General features: G+C 43.2%; 1 protein-coding gene across 14 annotated transcripts in view; it reads left to right on the top strand.

The window, feature by feature from the left end:
• The window catches only part of ryr1b (ryanodine receptor 1b (skeletal)), a 123,893-nt gene that overhangs the window by 62,953 nt on the left and 41,419 nt on the right, over positions 1-19,521 (top strand). For all 14 annotated transcript variants that reach the window (XM_073853492.1, XM_073853495.1, XM_073853505.1 and 11 more), the window contains 17 exons: positions 9,705-9,791; positions 9,873-10,099; positions 10,307-10,751; positions 11,001-11,564; positions 11,857-12,057; positions 12,148-12,259; positions 12,792-12,935; positions 13,977-14,250; positions 15,341-15,458; positions 15,578-15,710; positions 15,875-15,969; positions 16,062-16,197; positions 16,292-16,475; positions 16,586-16,697; positions 17,620-17,740; positions 17,828-17,997; positions 19,284-19,504. In XM_073853492.1, the coding sequence (XP_073709593.1) occupies positions 9,705-9,791; positions 9,873-10,099; positions 10,307-10,751; positions 11,001-11,564; positions 11,857-12,057; positions 12,148-12,259; positions 12,792-12,935; positions 13,977-14,250; positions 15,341-15,458; positions 15,578-15,710; positions 15,875-15,969; positions 16,062-16,197; positions 16,292-16,475; positions 16,586-16,697; positions 17,620-17,740; positions 17,828-17,997; positions 19,284-19,504 (3,344 nt within the window). The remainder of the gene's footprint in view (positions 1-9,704; positions 9,792-9,872; positions 10,100-10,306; positions 10,752-11,000; positions 11,565-11,856; positions 12,058-12,147; positions 12,260-12,791; positions 12,936-13,976; positions 14,251-15,340; positions 15,459-15,577; positions 15,711-15,874; positions 15,970-16,061; positions 16,198-16,291; positions 16,476-16,585; positions 16,698-17,619; positions 17,741-17,827; positions 17,998-19,283; positions 19,505-19,521) is intronic.

Here is a 19,521-nt window from a genome sequence, read left to right as displayed (position 1 = left end):
TTATCTAAAGTCACAATTTTAGGGCTGTTTACGATCCAGACGCCAAATGGCCTCAATCTGACTCCGAGCCATTTGCTACATATCCCCCCTTCATGGCCACCAGGGTCTTGAGAGACTTTGGTGGGCGATGGTTCAATAGGCGATGGTTGGACAGGTCATTTGGGTCTGGATGGCAGGTGTATCTTAATTTTCTGCAGCGCTTCGGCGTGCCTGCAGAGGGGTGATTTCGATGAGGTTGGGCTCTTGCTTCCCACGGTTCCGCTTGAAGGCTTGAGGGACGGCAGCTGTGCACTTGTTCGCTGTTTCCTGCATCCCGCTGACTCTTCGGTACAGGATGAAAGTGAGGCCAAGAGTAAGGGCGTATCCTACTCCTGTGGAGAGGCACAGTACTGTGTCAGTGGCGGTCCAGGCTTGGAAAACAGGGAGGCTGTGCATAGCTGGCATGCGAGCAAGTGCCTGGAGGGCAGTGTCGATGGGCGTGACATCAATTAGTTGGGTCCCCCCTTCTGCAATCCTCATCTCCAATTCAGGGTCTAAAGTGAAGTTGTGGTCCCTGAAGAAAGTTGAAAATCCCAGTTCGGTGTGGTACTCCTCACTGGGAAGGTGATAGAGTGCGAGTTCATCGATGTGAAGAATCGCACCTTTTGGAACTTGGATCCACATCGTCTGGTTTGGTAGACTGATGCGGGTGGCTGTGTCGTGTTGGTCGTAGGTCAAAGTGGCCGTGCTGGCTGGGGTGTTGACCAGCCATCGGTCACCTACGATCTCAGCTTGGGTGTTAGTGACCTCGGCTCGTGGTTTAGCTGAGGCAGGACAACGAGAGTCAATCTTCATGGGCCGCAGCCCACAGATGCCGTCAGTGTTGGTCCCAAGGAAAGGTTTGCTGGGGCAGAGATAATGAATGTCTTTAGTGAGGCTGCACATGCGCAGGTTTGGTGCAAGGTACAGCTGTTCATTGCTGTCATGGTAAGCCACAACAGTGGGGGTGCATATTCTGATGTGAGTGTTTCCCTGCCAGGAGCCAACATTGACAATGTCTTTGAGTCTGTAGATGTTGTGTGACTCGATGATTGGCAGGTTTATCAGAAAAGCAAGTTCGCCTTGTTCAGGGGCTATGCTTAGTGAGATTGCGCTACCTAGGGAGTAGGCTAGATGTGCCTGCAGGGTGTCTGTTGGGCCTGCAGTGACAGAGGATAAAATGGTCTGTACCAGGCTAAGGGGTACCAGGCAGGGTGGAATGGCTGCTGCGGCAGCTCCGAGTAGGGCTCCCAGGAACCGCTTGGGACGCTTGGTTTGTCCGCCTAGACCTGCCTGTGTGACAGTCATCTTCTGAAGTTGGTACAGCACGTGTTTGATGTCAGCCTCTGCGTGAAACATAGCGTTCTGCGCCCATCGTTCTCCTGCCCAACTGGTTTCTGGTGCTGATGCTGTGTAGTGTGCTCTGTAGACGTCACGGGGGTTGAGTTGGACATAGACCTTTTGGCTATGTGTTCTGCAGTTCGTGATCAGGAGTCCAGGTTGCTCTTTAAGGACAATGCCTGAGACGGGACCCGGCGACACGATTTCAGGTTGCGACCATCCCCCCTGTAGGCTGATGTACAGAACAGTAATCCACAGCAGCATCCTGGTGACAGAGAGGGAGAGAGGGAAGGAACAATAGGTGAGCGCTACAGGTCCTTGTTTGGTCAGGACAGTTCTCTTTCTTTTCATAAACGGCTGTTCCTTAGGTGGCAGAGTTCTAGTGCTGAGGCAGTCTGGAGGAAGTTTGGCCTGGTTAGTGCTCGTCCCCCCTTTACTGTCATGCCACCATGTTGAGTGTCTCTTGACTTGGTTCTGGTGGACCCATTTGGAAATTGGTTCCTTCTGACTCCCGCCCATCCTGATCTGGTATGCAATGGGGGAGAGTTTGTCCACAATCTCATGAGGTCCTGTCCAGTGTGGCAGAAATTTCTTTGACAGCCGACGGTGAGCTGTCTGAATTGGCGGGGCGAAACTGTAGTACCAGATCTTGGTCGTTCGAAAAGCGAAGGTTGTTCCCGGATGAAGTTCATCCAGATACTGGTGAGTGGTGTCATTGGGTGCTGGAAAGCATTCTGCCAACTTTGTGAATTTGCAGATGACCGTGAGAAAGTGTTTGTTGCCCCTCGTTGGCCTGGGTGATGGTCCAACCCAGTCTATCTGGAGGTCTGACACTGGAAAGTTGACACCTCTTTTTTGAAGTGGTGCTCCATGGTTTGGCTTAGCCGGTTGGAACTGGCAGCAAACCAGACATTTCTTGATGTGTTCTGCTACATCGTGCTGCATTCCAGGCCAGTATGCCACCTGTTTCGGTGTTTCATAAGTGGCTTTTGTGCGGTGGTGTGCGGCACATGCTGTGTCATGCGCATACATTAGTATGACCCCCCTATGGGCCTGAGGAACCACAAGCGCAGGTGTAGTGCGGTCATCAGGGACATACCCGAGGATGTTGTGTTGTATGCGCAGCAGGTGCCTGACATCGTTGAGACGTTTGCGGGTTGGAGCAGCAGACAGGTCAGAGTTTGTGATAGGGTAGGTGGAGGGGTCTGAGAGGTGGTTTAACATAGCTTGGGTAGCGATGTTAAAGGCTTGTAGTTTCTGATGATCTGCATCATCCTGCATGGCATCTGCATCTTTTAAATTTTGTTGAACTGCGTCAAGTCCTGGGTATGGCTCTGAGTCTTTGGCTGGATGCAGATTGCAGAGCAGTGAACTTTTGAAGTTTAGGTCTGAGACGAAGTTCCCGCGGCTGGCTGGGGGGTCGTCCATGACCTGTGTGACCTGGCAGTTTACCTTAGATGATCTGGCTGATTGAAAGGGTAAAGGTTCTCGCACTTGAGCCCAAATTTTTAACTGTTTAAAGTCCATTAAGGGTTCAAAGCGGTCTAGCAGGTCTTTGCCAATGAGGAGAGGGTATGAGTCCATTGGTGAGATGTACACAGGGTGTATGATGCTCATAGGACCGATCGTCAGGTGGATGGGAATCACCTGTTGCAGTTGAACTTCAGTCTGGCTGTAAGACTGCACATTCAGCATACACCTTTGGGGTTTAAGGGTCAAATTTTGGGCCTTAGCTCTGTTCTGGAGTCTGGTGAAAAGCTGGGATGACATCAGCGTTAGGTCAGCTCCGGTGTCGACGAGGGCTTCTAGTTCAACCTCATTTTCCAAGGTGATGGATAGATATAGCTTTTTAGCTTCTCCTCTTTCGATCAGGTTTCCCAGGAGGCTTGGTACTGGGACTGTTGTATTAAAGGGAAGGCAGTCAAGGCTGGTTTCCTGTGACTCTGGAGGGAAAGAGACACTTAACACAGCACTCTCTGGTACTTGCAGGCTTTGGTTGGTTGGTGTTTGAGATATTGTTTGTATGCCAAAGTCTTTGAATAAGGAGTCGGGTTTGTCTTTGTGGTCCTCCTTGTGGGGCCTTTTTTGGATTAACTCCTTCAATATTCTCAGAATCTCTGCTGTTTCAGACGTGTCTGTGTCACTCTGTTTCTGGGGTAGTTCAGACTTAGCCTTGCTCTGTGTGTATCGAGACTGATCTCTCTGTTGTCTGTGACCAGTATTTGATCTGCAAGGTGCAGGACGGTTACCTCTAGGTCGTCGGCCAGGTTCCCACGAGCCGCCACCCTTCTGGTTGTCTGATGAGTTTAGCCGGCTCCATGACCTCTCGGCGCGTCCCATTTGGTGCTTGGGACGAGCCCCTTCATGGCCGTACCATTCCTGGCTGGCTGTAAGGTCTCTTGACCCTCTTGGCCCTCTGTTGAATGGTCTTTCACTGTGGCGCTGTCGTGCGCCCTCCAGTGGTAGTTCAGGGTACAGTTCAGAGACAGGGAGAATGACAGGGTTTTTAACAGTCTTTTCAGAGGCCGCTCTTTGTTTACCATAAGCTTTCTGGGCCAAGTCCCGCAGCTGCCTGGTTGTCATCGTGCGAGGGCAGGCCATAACCCCTAAGTGTTGGCTTACTGTGAAGTGAAGATTTCGCAGGAAGAGGGTCCTGAAGTTAAAGTCCTCCTCCATTCCTGGCTCATTCCGTGAGCCAAAGTAAGCTGGCCTGAGTCTGTTGTAGTAGGCCTGTGGAGTTTCGTTTCGGCTCTGTTTGAGGTCCATCGCTGTAACTAGTCCTTGTTCTGCCTCTGGATCCGAAAACTCTTCTATTAAAGCCTTTTGCAGCTGCTCGTAATCCATCTTGACGTTTTCTGGCTGCCGGTCAAGGAAACTCCTCACCTCACGACTGGAAGTAACCCGTAGCAGATACAGTTTGTCTCTTGTGGTTACATTTGGCAGTGTTTGCAAATAAAAGTCAATGTCCTGCAGGTAAGAGTGGATATCATGGCCACCTGCAGGCTCTGGGGTAAATGTTGGGATATTTCTAGCCAGCTTGTCGAGGTCTTTGGGTGCCACGCCGGGCATGTCTGCAGGTGACCTCGGGAAATTTGTCTGTCCCCACCCCCCTATGGTAGTGAGAGGTTCTGGGATGCTGGATGATGTCTTTAACAGTGGGCTCCCGCCCCCCTTTTCAACAGAAAAGCTTTGGTGGGGGGGTGCAGGCTCACTGGTTGAATGAAAGGGAAAGGTTGCTTTTTCCCTTACTTTTTCAGCTTGCAGTTTATATGCATAAATGAGTTCTCTTTGGGCTGAGTCAAGGTCGTCTCTAGCCTGGTCTCTTTGCTGAGCCAGAGCTCGACCTTCATCTCGAGACGCTCGCAGGTGATTCTCACAGGCCTTCAGCTTGGCATCACGTTCCTTCAGTTCTGCCTTTGCTCTCACCAGAAGATGTTCAGCCTGCTGGAGCTTTCCAGACAGCTCTTCTCTGGCTGTCTTTTCCTGTTGCTCCTTGTGCTCTGTGTCTGTGCGGAGTTTTGACAAGGCCTCTTGGAGTTGTCCAATCTCGTCCTTTAGCCTCCAGTGCTCCTCCTCCGTCGATGGATGTTGAATCTCTAATCCCTGTGTCATCTGATCTAGACGATTCTGCGCGTCCTCCTGATTCCTCCGTGCCTCTGCTGCTTGGAGCTGTAGAGCTGCTGCATCCTCTTCCAGTTGGGCGATGTTCCTTTCGCCCAGTTTAAGCTGGATGATGAGGTTGTGAGCGATGGCACCTGTGATCTTGGCTATATCCTTGTGACTGTAGCTCCTCGTTGGGTCGTGGGCTATGAACTTGTCCAGGGTACCGTCGAGTTGCTCTCTTTCCAAGTGTTGCAGTTCATTGGCGAGGTTGGGCAGGAGTTCAGATGTCACAGCGCTGAGCCAGGCCTCTAGCTGGTCCCAGTGGTTGACAGGCCTTGGTAATCTGGACATGTTGACCCACTGGTAGAAGAGAAAACACAAAGAGCCAATGCGAGTCCGCACAGTTCAGCGAGCTACAGCAATAAAATATATATATGTGGGCTATAAGCTTATTATCAGGGCCTTTCTCCGGCGGCACAGATAATCAGTGTGGGGAAATAAGGGAAAAATTTTAGTAATTTGTCGCTTTGTTAAAACCTATAGGTCGCCTTGGACATTTGGTTATTCGAGCGTATTACTAATGAATTCTCCTAATGGTTTGTGCAGTTTTGCTCTTTCAACCCAAAATAAAGTGAATCAAAATAATTAAAATTAATTAATTATAATGATAAAAATAAAATAAAACATAAAGCAAGGTTGCTGGAAATGAAATGAAACAGGAAAGTGCAAAAGGAGAGGAAAGAAAACAAATAAATAATAAAAAAATTTAAAGAAATAAATAAAAATAATAAAATAAACTGAAAATGGGAATTGAGACCGCCAACAGACGAAGTCTTAAGGCTGGGAAAATTAAGAGTATAGGAGGTGGAAAAAGGGGTTTCCTGTTTCAGCTTAGCAGGTTCTCTACCCTAAATTTGATGACAGGGCCTTACAGGGAGAGGGCACTATGGAGTCATGCGAGTTAGGGGAGTGGCTTAGCTAGATTGGCTGGGCTAGACCCAACCTGATAGGGATCTGGTGCCTCTAGTGGCTACAGAGGGGAGAAAAGTGCATCTCTTTTACACCAACACTCGTTGACTATTTAAGGAAACCCAGGGTGGAACACAGAGACAAGGCGCTTCCCTGAGCACGCAGCCAAGAGTGCCGGGCCTTCTGCCCTCCCCACCTCGACCGCTCAACAGTCACACCCTTCACACCGCCGGGCCGCACTCAAAGGTGTCACCCACCAACTGGCACTGCCGCTAGGGCTTTTGTGTGTCAGCTGGCAAGGTTAGCGATTGGAGTGCCCGGTGGCAGAGGTTGCACTGTGTCTTGCTGCCTAAGGTGCTAAGGAGGGAGCTACCGCAGCACCCCGACTGTACACACTCGAGTCAGTTCAGCGGGACCGGTCTCTTGTAGAACTCACCGCTGGCGAAGCCTCTGATTCATCTATCAAGTGTTAGCTTTCAAGAGATGCACAGGGGCTTATCCTATTGCACCAGTTAAAACATAAATGAATTCACTGAGAATGGGACTTATGGGGCTGAATTCTATTCACAGTAAAGAATTGATTCAATTAAAATTTAAAATAAATCAAACTGCATTGAATTTAAATTTAAACTTAATTAAAAATACAATCTCTACAATAGAAAAGAGAACAGGAGAGTAAGGAGTGAGAGAGACCAGCAAAAAAATGAAATAAAATAAAAATAAAATAAATCAAAATAAAATAAAAATTAAATAAAGAAATAATAAATTAATAAGCCACAGCAATATTAATTATTATTTATAATTTAAGACCATAACATTCAATATGTAGGAAATAAAACTACAAAGTAGTAGAATAACCTAGTTATTGAAGTAAGGTCAAAAATCCAAGTTTGATTCCTGTCATACACTCCCAAAAGAGTTTATGAGAGGACCAAACGAGCTTTTCCCACTAGATGGCGATATTTCGCCCAACACACAAAGAAAGCGGAAGTCAGACGTAGAGTAATGGAGAAGAAGAAGTGTTAGACACTCAAGACTGACATCTAGTGTTAGAACTAGGTAGTACGCTTTAAACTGACAAAGATTCGCTTCTATACAGTAATTACATCGGCGGCCGCTGCGTTGCTAAGACGACGGATGTAATTTGCTCGTGTTCAGCCGGTGCCTCTTTTGGCTTACGTTACCGGGACACGAAATAAACAAGAATCCAACGTGCTTTATCATACGTTGTGACTATAAATACTTGATCAAGTTTTTATCTCCTTTAAAATTGAAAAGTCTTACCCTCGGTGCTTACAATTTTAAAAATCCACGTACGTGAATAAAATGGAAAAATACAATAGACAGCTTCTCTAATTGTAAATCATTTCCTGGAGATTTAACAAAAAGGCCTTATCAGATGGGAGTACTCACTCGACCACCGCTTCGCTCTAAATAAAGGAATTCTACTCTTTATTAGGCGGAATCAGACGGTAATGCAGCGTATTAAAGGGTTTTTTAATACGGTTACCTTAAAGACTGCAGTTAACTATACATAACAGGGGCGCGAGTCTGTTACGTCCTGAAAATGATACAGGAAAATACATTTTCATTCATACAAATAAAGAACGAAATCAGTTATAGCTGATAGTTCTTTTTCATTCACACAATGCAAAAACACATTTGATTTGTAACTGGTTTGCTCAGAAAATAATGTTTAAATCTGCCCGCGTGTTCTCCACCATTATATGTAGCGAATTTCTGCGGGAGGAGGGAAATAACGTTATTTGAAACACTATGAACCTCCGACCGAAACACTACGGGGATTCCCAAGGGAATCTTAGATTTTAGCTCAAAAGGGAATATTATGTATAATTAACTGTAATTAATTATACAAGTTTATCAGGTTTTACCTGGCGTAGCAGAATTAATAATAACAATTAATTAATATGTTCGTCCACCGAAGACATATATCCATAATCGTATATTAACGTCTAAGAAATGTTAATTTCATGGCCTTTAAAATTAACCTTCTCACTGATATACAGTGCTACTCGCAGCGTGTAGCTGGATCAAAAGGCAGAAATAGTGACTTTAATTTCATGAGCATTGAACACAGAAACAATTCAATTGTGAAAATGCAAACCGGTTTATTAACTATAAAATGAAGTACACATAACGACTAACTAAACATACACACATACAATAACATAAAACATAGATGAGAAAGAAAAGATTGAAAAAGCTAGAGAGAGAGAGTAAAGATTGGCAAAGCACTATTGCTTAACATCTGCACAAACCATCGGATAATCTCTAAGGATCGCCTTAATTTTCATAAGGGGTAAAGCTTAAACATGAGCGAGTAAAACGAGTTTATACTTGCTTTTGGCTCTTTGTGATGCGGTGCGAAGTTTCTAATCCTCGCGATGCGAGCAAGGAGAGAGAGAGAGAATACAGGTGTGTTCGTTTAAGATGGAAGTCCGTTAAGTTGTTTCGTAGGGCGGATTGGTCCGCGGGGTTTTCCGAACTCTAGCGCAAAGCCAGGAAAGACTGTCCTGAAGAGACAGGGCTCAGAGAAAAGATGATGAATCCGAGGGACTCTGGGTGAGTCTCAGAGAGTTTCCATACTGCGCTGTCTGGTTAACTGGTTATCCGGGCGACTGGGAGCTCATTAGTGAACTAATCCTGTGACTGAGATACTGAGCGAATCGTTCGAATTGAGCTATTGAGCGAACTGAGCAATTGAGCAATGATGGCTTGGGCGATAGGCCGTTTTGACCTTTCACACGCCCAGCCCATTTTGGGTGTACGGCCAATGTGTGAAGTGTTCGATTGCGCGGGGAAACAAGCCTTTGTTCTTTCAGACAACACATTTGCGTAATTGCATAATGATACAAGTTTGTTCCCATAACTCTTCAAATCGATATTAAATGACATTGATGCGGCTTATGGTAATATGATACATAGAAATGATTGGGAAATAAAGAGTAGATTAATTTGATACTAGACAAGACATGGGTTTAAGATCACGTTGAATAATAATTTCATACCTAAGATATGAACCATGCTACAGTGAATAAAATCTAACTAAAGTGTTAACACACAGTTACATCACACATACATGATCATGCAGTAAAGGGATATAACATATATATATATACATTTAAACAGCTCATTGGGATCTTTAAATGTGGTTTCATCACAGACATACAGTCTGTGCCCCCTGTTGTGTCTCTGGCGATATTCGTTTGAACGGCTCTGATTGAATTCCTTTGAACGTCCTTTTACGACGGCATTTGTTTTAATTGTTGCACACTTTACAGACTTGATAGGTGGTAGATATCTGGGTGATTGTGTTATCAGGACACAGGGTTATCTAAAGTCACAATTTTAGGGCTGTTTACGATCCAGACGCCAAATGGCCTCAATCTGACTCCGAGCCATTTGCTACAGAGTGAAAACTACAAAACTTGCTTTACGGCAGACCTACAATCCAATCAGAGCCAGCTTTGCTGCAGTAGGCTAAATTATTTACGTCAGTGGTAATGGACAATTCCGCTTCCAACCTGTAGGGGAAGCAAAGAGTAAAAACTCTTTAGTGTTGCTTTAACAGAACCTAATATTTGGGAGATTCTCCATTCAAACTTTTATAGCACTTTCACAGTTTTGCACTGTTGCAAAGCAGTCTTACAGTAAATACTTATTAGCACAGGTTGCAGACAAGCTTGTGAGATGTATAGAGTACATTGTAATATTGAGCTCATGAACTATAAACTGGATCTGTGTTCTATCAGGTGGAACCAAACACTAAACTATTCCCAGCTGTCTTCGTACTGCCATATAGCCAGAACATGCTACAGCTAGAACTTGGAAAACTCAAGGTGAGCTCCGTCCTTTGATTCTTCTCCTAAAAATCATTAGCTTTCTTTAAGAAACTAACTTTTCTTTTCCTCGTCCTGTAGAACATCATGCCTCTTTCAGCGGCCATGTTCCATAGTGAGCGTAAGAACCCGGTTCCCCAGTGTCCTCCTCGGCTGGACGTCGAGATGTTGACCCCAGTGATCTGGAGCAGAGTGCCCAATCACTTTTTGAAAGCAGATGTGGGGCGGGTCAGCGAAAGGCACGGCTGGATGGTGGAATGTACGGAGCCCCTCACCATGATGGCTTTACATATACCTGAAGAGAACAGGTAACACGCCCCTCCCAAAATGTTGTCTAAACCTGTATGAATATATGCATAAGCCATATCTGGAGACCAGATTATCACATGGGAAAAGGCTCTTTTGCAACAAAGTAGAGAACCACCCTAGCAACTCCATAATCTACCAAATGTCCTAATTCACGTGCAACCTTTTCTAAAAAGTATTTTTTTGTCTTACTCTGTTGTCATATTCAGGTGTATTGATATTTTGGAACTGTCTGAGCGTCACGACCTGCTGAAATTTCACTACCACACCCTGATGCTCTATTGTGCCGTGTGCGCATTGGGCAACAACCGTGTGGCCCATGCCCTCTGCAGCCACGTGGACGAATCACAGCTCTTCTATGCGATTGAAAACACCTATCTTCCCGGCCCACTCCGCAGCGGCTACTATGACCTTCTCATCAGTATCCACCTAGAGTCGGCCAAACGCAACCGCTTGGGAACCAACCGGGAGTTCATTATTCCTATGTCGAAAGAGACCCTTAGCATCACGCTCTATCCGGATGCTGAGGCGGCCCAGGACCTGCCTGGAGTGGGTCATACTGCCTGCCTCAGACCCAAGCTACACTTCTCCCCCATCAACTTTGTGGGCACTGATCCAGACCTGTACACCATAAGCCCCGTCATCCCTCTGCAGGTACAGTAACAGTTCAATAGGTCTTAGGGGTGTTTTAAAGAAAGCATTTTATAGACTTTCTTGTAAAAAAAAATCCTGGTCAGTTTCACAAAATGTGTTTATTTGAAATGTATAAACATTTCCTGTTTATTTTACATAATTACGATTATTTTAGGTTTAATTTCAATGCCAGAATATTTTGAACCCCACTCATGAACCCCACTGTGTCCCATCTTTTTGGTAATGTTTGCACAATGTCTGCTTTGGCAGGAGTTGAAGATCAAGGCTCTAAGCATGTTGACTGAAGCCGTGTTCGATGGCAGTCAGGCCATGCGTGATCCTGTAGGGGGCAGCGTTGAGTTCCACTTCGTTCCCATCCTCAAACTAATCAGCACTCTCCTCATTATGGGTATTTTTAACGATGAAGACGTCAAGCATATCCTCAAAATGATTGAGCCCAGCGTTTTTGGTAAGAAAGAGGAGGTGGAGGAGGAATCAGGGGAGGAAACTGTCCCCAAGGAGGAGGGTGAGGAGGTGAAAGAGAAAGAAGAAGTGGCTGAAGGTGAGGAGGAGGCAGTGGACGAAGGAGTAGGCGAAGAGGAGGAGGAAGAGGAGGAGGAGCTTAAAGCTCTGAAGAAGGAGGAGGAGGAGGCAGAGGAAGGAGAGGAGGTCGAGAAGGCATCGGAGAAGGAGGAGGGAGAAAAGGCTGATGGAGAAAAAGCAGAGGAGGAGAAGGAGGCAGAGGAAGGAGCAGAGGAAGCCATAGAGGAGGAAGAGGAAGCACTGGAGGAGGGGCTACTTCAGATGAAGCTACCGGAGTCTGTAAAACTGCAGGTAAACATTAATATATGCGTATTGCAATGGTTTGCAATAACTAAATTATTTAAAGTTATGTATAGCCAAAGTTAAAGTTCTTTTTTTGGTTTTAAAGAGCACCTATTGTCCGATTGACGTTTTAAATTTTCTTTTGGTGTGTAAGTGTGTATTAGTACATGTTAATGATATGCAAAAGGTACATACCCCAAAGTAAACGATGACGCGAGTTATCGTCTCCAACGTAAATCTCTTTTCTTGGACTACAACAACACCACAGACAAGACGTTGTTTTTATTTCTCTCTTTTTCAGATGTGCACCCTGCTCCAGTATTTCTGTGACTGTGAGCTCAGACACAGAGTTGAGGCCATTCTGGCGTTCTCTGATAAGTTCATACAGGAGATCCAGTCAAACCAGCGTGCACGCTACAACGATCTGATGAAAGCATTTACAATGTCAGCTGCAGAGACTGCTCGCAGAACCAGAGAGTTTCGCTCTCCTCCTCAGGAACAGGTATTGTTTGATACATATGACCGACTGTAGTCCAACATGCGCTTTCATTGAGACTCATTTCTGTTTATGTTCATGTTTATGTGCGCATAGATTCTCATGTTGACTAACTTCAAGCACAGCCCTGAGGATGAGGAGTGTCCTGTGCCTGATGAAGTGCGAGAACTGCTCCAGAACTTCCACAATGACCTTCTTTCTCACTGCGGTCAGTTTAAAACATTAACAGTGCTGTAACTTTTTTTATGAAGATCTAAACTATTAATTTTCGCTAATATTTTTTATTAAGGTAAAGCTGCTTTGAAACAATTATAAACAACTGTGAAAAGCGCCATATAAATAAATTGAATTAATATACTATTAAACACATGCTGTAATTACTCCCCAGTCTAAGAAAATAAATTACATTGTTAAAAATAAAGGTGCCACATGAAGCCATAGAAGAACCATTTTTGCTTGTGTGGTTCTATAAAAACATTTAACATTTACATAACCTTTCTGTTTCACAAAGGTTTCTTTGCATTGGAAAAGGAGAAATAAAAAGATAAGAAATTCTTTGGGGAACCAAAAAAGATTTTTTATGCATCGCTGTGAAGAACCTTTTGTAGTACCTTTATTTTTTAAGAGTATAACTTGGAAAAGTTTTACTTGTTCTTAATACATGAATTTTTATTTTATTTGTGGATTAAATTCTTGTTTAAATGAATGTTGTTTTATGTTGTACCTCTTCTGTACCTCAGGTATACATGTTGAAGAAGAAGAGGTGGAGGAAGAGGTGGACACGTCTCTGAGAGGTAGACTGCTCAGTCTGGTAGAGAGGGTCAAAGGCCTCAGGAAGAAAAATGAAGAAGAGGAGCCAGAACCAGAGGAAGAACCCAAACCTAGTGAGTAAATAGAGCTCAGGTTATGGTTAACTCTTTCCCCGCCAGCATTTTTCATGATTTTCACAAAAGTTTAATGCCTTCCAGAAAATACTTCTTTTTAAATATATAAACATACAATATATGAAATAAAAGAACAGAGCCTCTGCTTTCAAACAAAAAAATCTGTTTCATCCTACCTTCATGTGTTCTATTTCTATCACCTCTCAAATATGTGTAGGTTTCATCAAAAACACCAAATTTTGAGCAAAAAGCAGAGATAATTCCATTTTTGTGAAGGACTTTTGATAGAGATCAGATGCAGAGCGATCTTTAAAACATACACAGAAATACAGCTGTTTGCCCTAGGGCAATGCTTCCGGTTTTTATAAGTTACCCACCTGGTGGATAATAGCGGTATTGCAGGTTGACAAGATAACTCGTCAATGGCGGGGAAAGAGTTAATTAGTTTACCATACCATAGTTATGAGTTATCATAGTCATTAGTTTTTTGGGCATTGCTCAGATGCTGAGAAAATTGCATTAAGCTACAAAATAACTTATTTTTTTAAATCTCTATTAAACAGTTTCATTAGACTTGCTGTTTTGATTCTCTTGTTAATCACGGCCACCGCCTGACTGGGTAATTTTACCCAAAAGCGTTTCTATGTGTTTGTTAGCACGGTGTAGCACAAATGTGGCTAAAGATAATATCGTCTTAGGCTGTATTTACAGGAATCAGATCTATTTTAACCAAAAGCGCTCACCGTCTTGGTTAGGGAGTGAGGAGCTGTAGCTCATTTGCATTTAAAGGTATAGACATGAAAACAGCGCTTTTTTGCTCCCATCCACCATTATGGACATACTGGAAGTAATGATACGTGGTTTTTTTTTAGCTGAAACTTTACATACACATTCTAGGCACACCTGAGACTTATATTAGCATCTTGTAAAAATTGACATAATATGTGTCCTTTAAGCCAGTTGAAGCATCTTGTATGGAGAAATGGATCAATATTGTCTTTTCAGTGTTTTTGACAGTTATAAAATTTTGTACTTCCTCAGGTACATTACAGGAGCTGATATCTCACACTATGATCCATTGGGCCCAGGAGTCTTTCATTCAAAACCCTGAGCTGGTGCGACTGATGTTCAGTCTTCTCCACCGTCAGTATGATGCTCTGGGAGAGTTGATGCGCGCCCTGCCCAAAGCCTACGCCATCAACGCTGTGTCCATACAGGACACCATGGATATGCTGGAGTGCCTGGGCCAGATCCGATCTCTGCTCATTGTCCAAATGGGTCCAGAAGAGGAAAGGCTTATGATCCAGAGCATTGGGTTGGTAACTGATTCCTGAACATACTCAGGGTCAACTTAAAAACACAAAGCCCATATTAAAGTCTGTTTCATAGACCATATTGAATGATTTAATGAGGACTGTTTACTTTAGTGTCCAGATATGTTTTGTAAAATAGAAGTTTGGGCTGAAGTGGATTTTTTTGCAGCTAGAAGTAACGGTACATTCACACGGGGCATAAGCGTTAACGCTTGATGGAAAGCTTGTCTAAAGCGTGGCCAACAGCCAATCAAAGTGGCCACAACACATGCTCCAGTCTTGCATAAACTTAATTGGCTGGCTCACACTAGGTTATTTGCAAAAGGTGATGTGATTGGCTGACGCACACGTTGGCGCTTAAAAAGTTGAGAAATTTGTAACTTATGCCACAAGCAACGGCATTGACGCGGCGGATCCCCAATTCAGTTCGGCAGCGCATGTTGTCACCCATTTAAAGTAAATGAGAAGCATTAACACATACTCCTCTTGTTAATGTAATGTAATGTATCATATATATGGTATCAAGGGTTACATCCCCAGTTGCTGTTTAGGGGTATATGCACAACCAGCGCAACGTCATAGAAAGTCTTAGAACAGGTTCACACCCACTTTTGGGGGAAACAAACTAGACTTCTCATAGTCTTCCATACAAAATAGCGGAAAAAAGCAACGTACGTACACAACTAGCAGGCTTTCACGCTCTATGACAGGCATGGTGGACATATAATAAATTGACATGTTTAATCTGAGTGATTTCTTAAGTTATTTACGTCTGTCGGCTGTGTACGAACGTTGCTTTGTTCCGCTATTTTGTATGGAAGTCTATGGGAATTCTAGTTTGTTTTCCCCCAAAAAGGGGCGGTGGCCAAATTGACAGTTCCCGGATGTGCTGGTAGTTCGTATGGTGGGGGATGCAACAAAATTGGGGGTTCGTCCGGGATAGGACAGAGGGGAGAAGTAGGGATGACCTGATTCTAAGTTTTACTTTCTCCCATTGGTGTTGGGCTAAAATGTATCTCTTCTGTAGAATAATTTATATACTTTTAACTGTATTTTTATGTGTAACAATTGTAATATCTATATGTCTCATAGGAACATCATGAACAACAAAGTGTTTTACCAGCACCCTAACTTGATGCGAGCCCTGGGCATGCATGAGACGGTCATGGAGGTGATGGTCAATGTGCTGGGAGGTGGTGGAGACTCAAAGGTATTTACCTTTTTGTGTACTGAACATTTAAAAAAAGCCTCCCTTTAAATTCGAAGAACATTTGATCTCTGTGTAGGATACCATACATTTGTGAACTTTATCTCTTTTTCTCTCTGCAGGAAATTCGATTCCCACAAATGGTGACCAATTGCTGTCGCTTCCTGTGCTACTTCTGTAGGATCAGCCGTCAGAACCAGCGTTCAATGTTCGACCACCTCTCATACCTGTTACAGAACAGTGGCATTGGACTGGGTCGGTTCCTTAGTAGAACTTAACTGAAAAGTTATAAAATATTAGAGAATAGTTGAAATTGTAGTGCAACATTTTAAAGCACAGTATGTGCTCATAAATCATCACATATCGGTTTATGGTAAAACTCTCAGCTGTCTTAAACATTAAATGTGTTGCCTTTCCAGGAATGCGTGGATCTACTCCTCTAGATGTTGCTGCAGCATCCTGCATTGACAATAATGAGCTGGCTTTGGCTCTGCAAGAGCAAGACCTTGAGATGGTACTGCTCAGAAGACTAATGATTTATATATATATTATATATTGGTATATTTATACAGTAATAAACATTCACTGTGTCACCGTTCAACACAGGTGGTGACGTACCTGGCTGGCTGCGGTCTGCGAATGTGTCCCATGCTGTTGTCTAAAGGTTATCCTGACATAGGCTGGAACCCAGTCGGAGGAGAGAGATACCTGGACTTCTTGCGTTTTGCTGTGTTTGTCAACGGTGAGGATGTTCAGCATATTTCCATCCTGAATTAACTGGAGGAGAATTCGCACATGAGCTGTGTCCGTAAATACCTCTCTGTTTCCCTCTGCAGGTGAGAGTGTGGAGGAGAACGCTAATGTGGTTGTTCGCCTGTTGATTCGTCGGCCTGAATGCTTCGGCCCAGCCCTCAGAGGAGAGGGTGGTGCCGGTTTGTTGGCTGCCATTGAGGAGGCCATTAAGATCTCAGAGGACCCTACTAGAGATGGACCGACCACTAAAAAGGACAGACGTTTCATGTAAGATGCTTCAGTGAAACGTGAATATTAAAACATAAAACTTGTCCTGGCAATGCAGCAATTAAATAATAAACACTGATGCCATCTTTTGCAATGTGTTTGTTTCACAGGTTTGGAGGGGAGGAGCAACATGAGGAGAACAGGGTGCATCTCGGAAATGCTATAATGTCGTTTTATTCAGCCCTTATTGATCTGCTGGGTCGCTGCGCCCCTGAGATGCATGTGAGTGTAACGATTTAAGGAATCTAAGGATTCGTCCCTTTTCCTAAAAAAATCCAGATAATTTACTCACCACCATGTCATCCAAAATGTTAATGTCTTTCTTTGTTCAGTCGAGAAAAAAATTATGTTTTTTGAGGAAAACATTCTTTTTTTCAACATTTCAGAGTTTCAAATGACTCTAAATGATCCCAAACGAGGCATAAGAATCTTATCTAGCAAAACGATTGTCATTTTTGACAAGAAAAATAAAAAATATGAACTTCTTGTCTATCTCCGGTCCTTTGACGCACCAGCGTGACTCTACGCAATACATCATCACGTCAAGAAGTCACGGATGATTTATGCGAAACTACTCCCCAGTGATTACAAGTGTGGAGAAAGAGGACCGTTCCGACGTTGTTGTCTGTCGAATGATACTAATTATTGTCTTTGTGTCAGTTTATTGTTTAAAATGGTCCACAAATGTGCGTTTCATATATGTAACATGTGACCTTTCCAAGGCATTACGCAATGACGTGAGGTCGCGTTGGCGCGTCACAGGACCAGAGTTAGACGAGAAGTTAAAAGTGAATTTTTTTTTTTTGTCAAACATGACAATCGTTTCGCTAGATAAGACCCTTATGCCTCGTTTGGGATCGTTTAGAGAGTCCTTTGAAACTGCAATTTTAAATTGCATTAAAACTGTTAAGTGTTGGAATGTTTTCCTTAAAAAAATAATTTCTAATCGACTGAACAAAGAAAGACATCCACATTTTGGATGACATGGTGGTGAGTAAATTACCTGGATTTTTTTTTTAAGAAAATGGACTAATCCTTTAACAGTTACCAGTTTCCCCTGAAGAATTTATGCCGTATTTCATGTAGGTTAAGCAAGCGTTGTGCATTTCATATCTTTAATTGTAAACATGTTCTTTATCCACAGTTGATCCAAGCAGCTAAAGGTGAAGCTTTGAGAATCAGAGCCATCTTGAGGTCTTTGGTACCTATTGAAGATCTGGTGGGAGTCATCAGTCTGCCTGTTCAGATCCCCACCTATGGCAAAGGTGCATTGGAAATCATATATATAGTATATTAAATAATAGCATAAGAGGTATTTTACTTAAATAAAATCTTTATTGTGCTCTATTTAGACGGACAGATTGTTGAGCCAAAAATGTCAGCAAGTTTTGTGCCAGACCACAAAGCCTCCATGGTGCTCTTCCTGGACAGAGTGTATGGCATTGATAACCAGGACTTCCTCTTGCATGTGCTGGAGGTGGGCTTCTTGCCCGATATGAGAGCTGCAGCCTCTCTGGATACGGTGAGCTCCTGACACTGTCAATCATATTTTATCATCTCTTCTTTTGCATTCACAATGTAAATATAGCTATTATGGACATTACTTTTTTTTAATTAAGTCAGTTTTTATATTCCAAACCATATCAGCATAACAAGTGAGTGAAAATCTGGATTGAAAATTTGTTATTTTTTAGAATGCCTCTTTTTCTTTAAAGGAAAACACCACCGTTTTTCAATATCTTACTATGTTCTTACCTCAGCTTAGCCAAATTAATACATACCTATCTTTTTTTAATGCGTGCACTTAATCTTTGTTCAGTGTGTCGTGAATGAGTTAGCATTTAGCCTAGCCCCATTTATTCCTTAGGATCCAAACAGGGATGATTTTAGAAGCCACCAAACGCTTCCATGTTTTGCCTATTTAAAGACTGTTACATGAGTAGTTACACAAGTAAGTATGGTTTTACAATACTACTGCGCCCAAGGTCGAAGTGCTGCAAACTAAGTGCTCTTCCGTCATACAATATAGTTCTCATTTTCTATCCGCTTAAAAAATCGCCACGTTTTATTTTGTGCCACCATACTTACTCGTGTAACTACCGTATTTTCCGGACTATAAGTCACACTTTTTTTCATACCGACTAACATGAACCAAAAAAAAAACATTACCATCTACAGCCACGAGAGGGTGCTATATGTTGCTCATGTAGCCTACCCCTGAAAAAAACTGTTAACTGAAACATTAACTTAAAGACAGCAGAGAAAGACTTAACAAACAAAATGCCCCCAAAAAGAATAATAATTTTCTAAATAAATGCGACTTATAGTCCAGTGCGACTTATATATGTTTTTTTACTATTCATGACGCATTTTTTAACTGATGCGACTTATACTCCGGAGCGACTTATAGTCCAGAAAATACGGTACTCATGTAACAGTCTTTAAATAGGGAAAACATGGAAGTGTTTGGTGGCTTCTAAATTCATCCATTTGGATCCTAAGGAATGAATGGGGCTAGGCTAAATGCTCAAACATTCATGACGCGCTGTACAAAGATTAAGTGCACGCATTGAATAAAGATAGGTATGTATTAATTCATCTAAGATGAGGTAAGAACATAGTAAAATATTGAAAAACTGTGGTGTTTTCCTTTAATGGTTAATTTTTGTTGTATTTTGTTGTATAAATTAGTTTATTTTTTAAACTAGCAATTAAAAATAAATAAAGTATTTTACAATCAAAGTTTTTTAGAAAAACTTTTACTGCAAATGTTCTGATCACACACTGATCTTGGTTCTGATGCTCCAGGCTGCGTTCAGCACCACAGAGATGGCGCTGGCTCTCAACCGATACCTGTGCTCGGCTGTGCTGCCTCTGCTCACCAAGTGTGCTCCACTGTTCGCTGGCACAGACCACCGTGCCATTATGATCGACTCTATGCTACACACCATCTACAGGCTGTCCCGCGGGCGTGCCCTTACCAAGGCCCAGAGAGACGTCATCGAGGACTGCCTCATGTCTCTTGTCAGGTTAGTCATTTCTTTAT

Source organism: Misgurnus anguillicaudatus, chromosome 15 (genome assembly GCF_027580225.2).
Source record: "Misgurnus anguillicaudatus chromosome 15, ASM2758022v2, whole genome shotgun sequence".
In the NCBI taxonomy this organism is placed as follows: Eukaryota; Metazoa; Chordata; class Actinopteri; order Cypriniformes; family Cobitidae; genus Misgurnus; species Misgurnus anguillicaudatus.
This window is presented reverse-complemented; position numbering and strand designations above follow the sequence as displayed.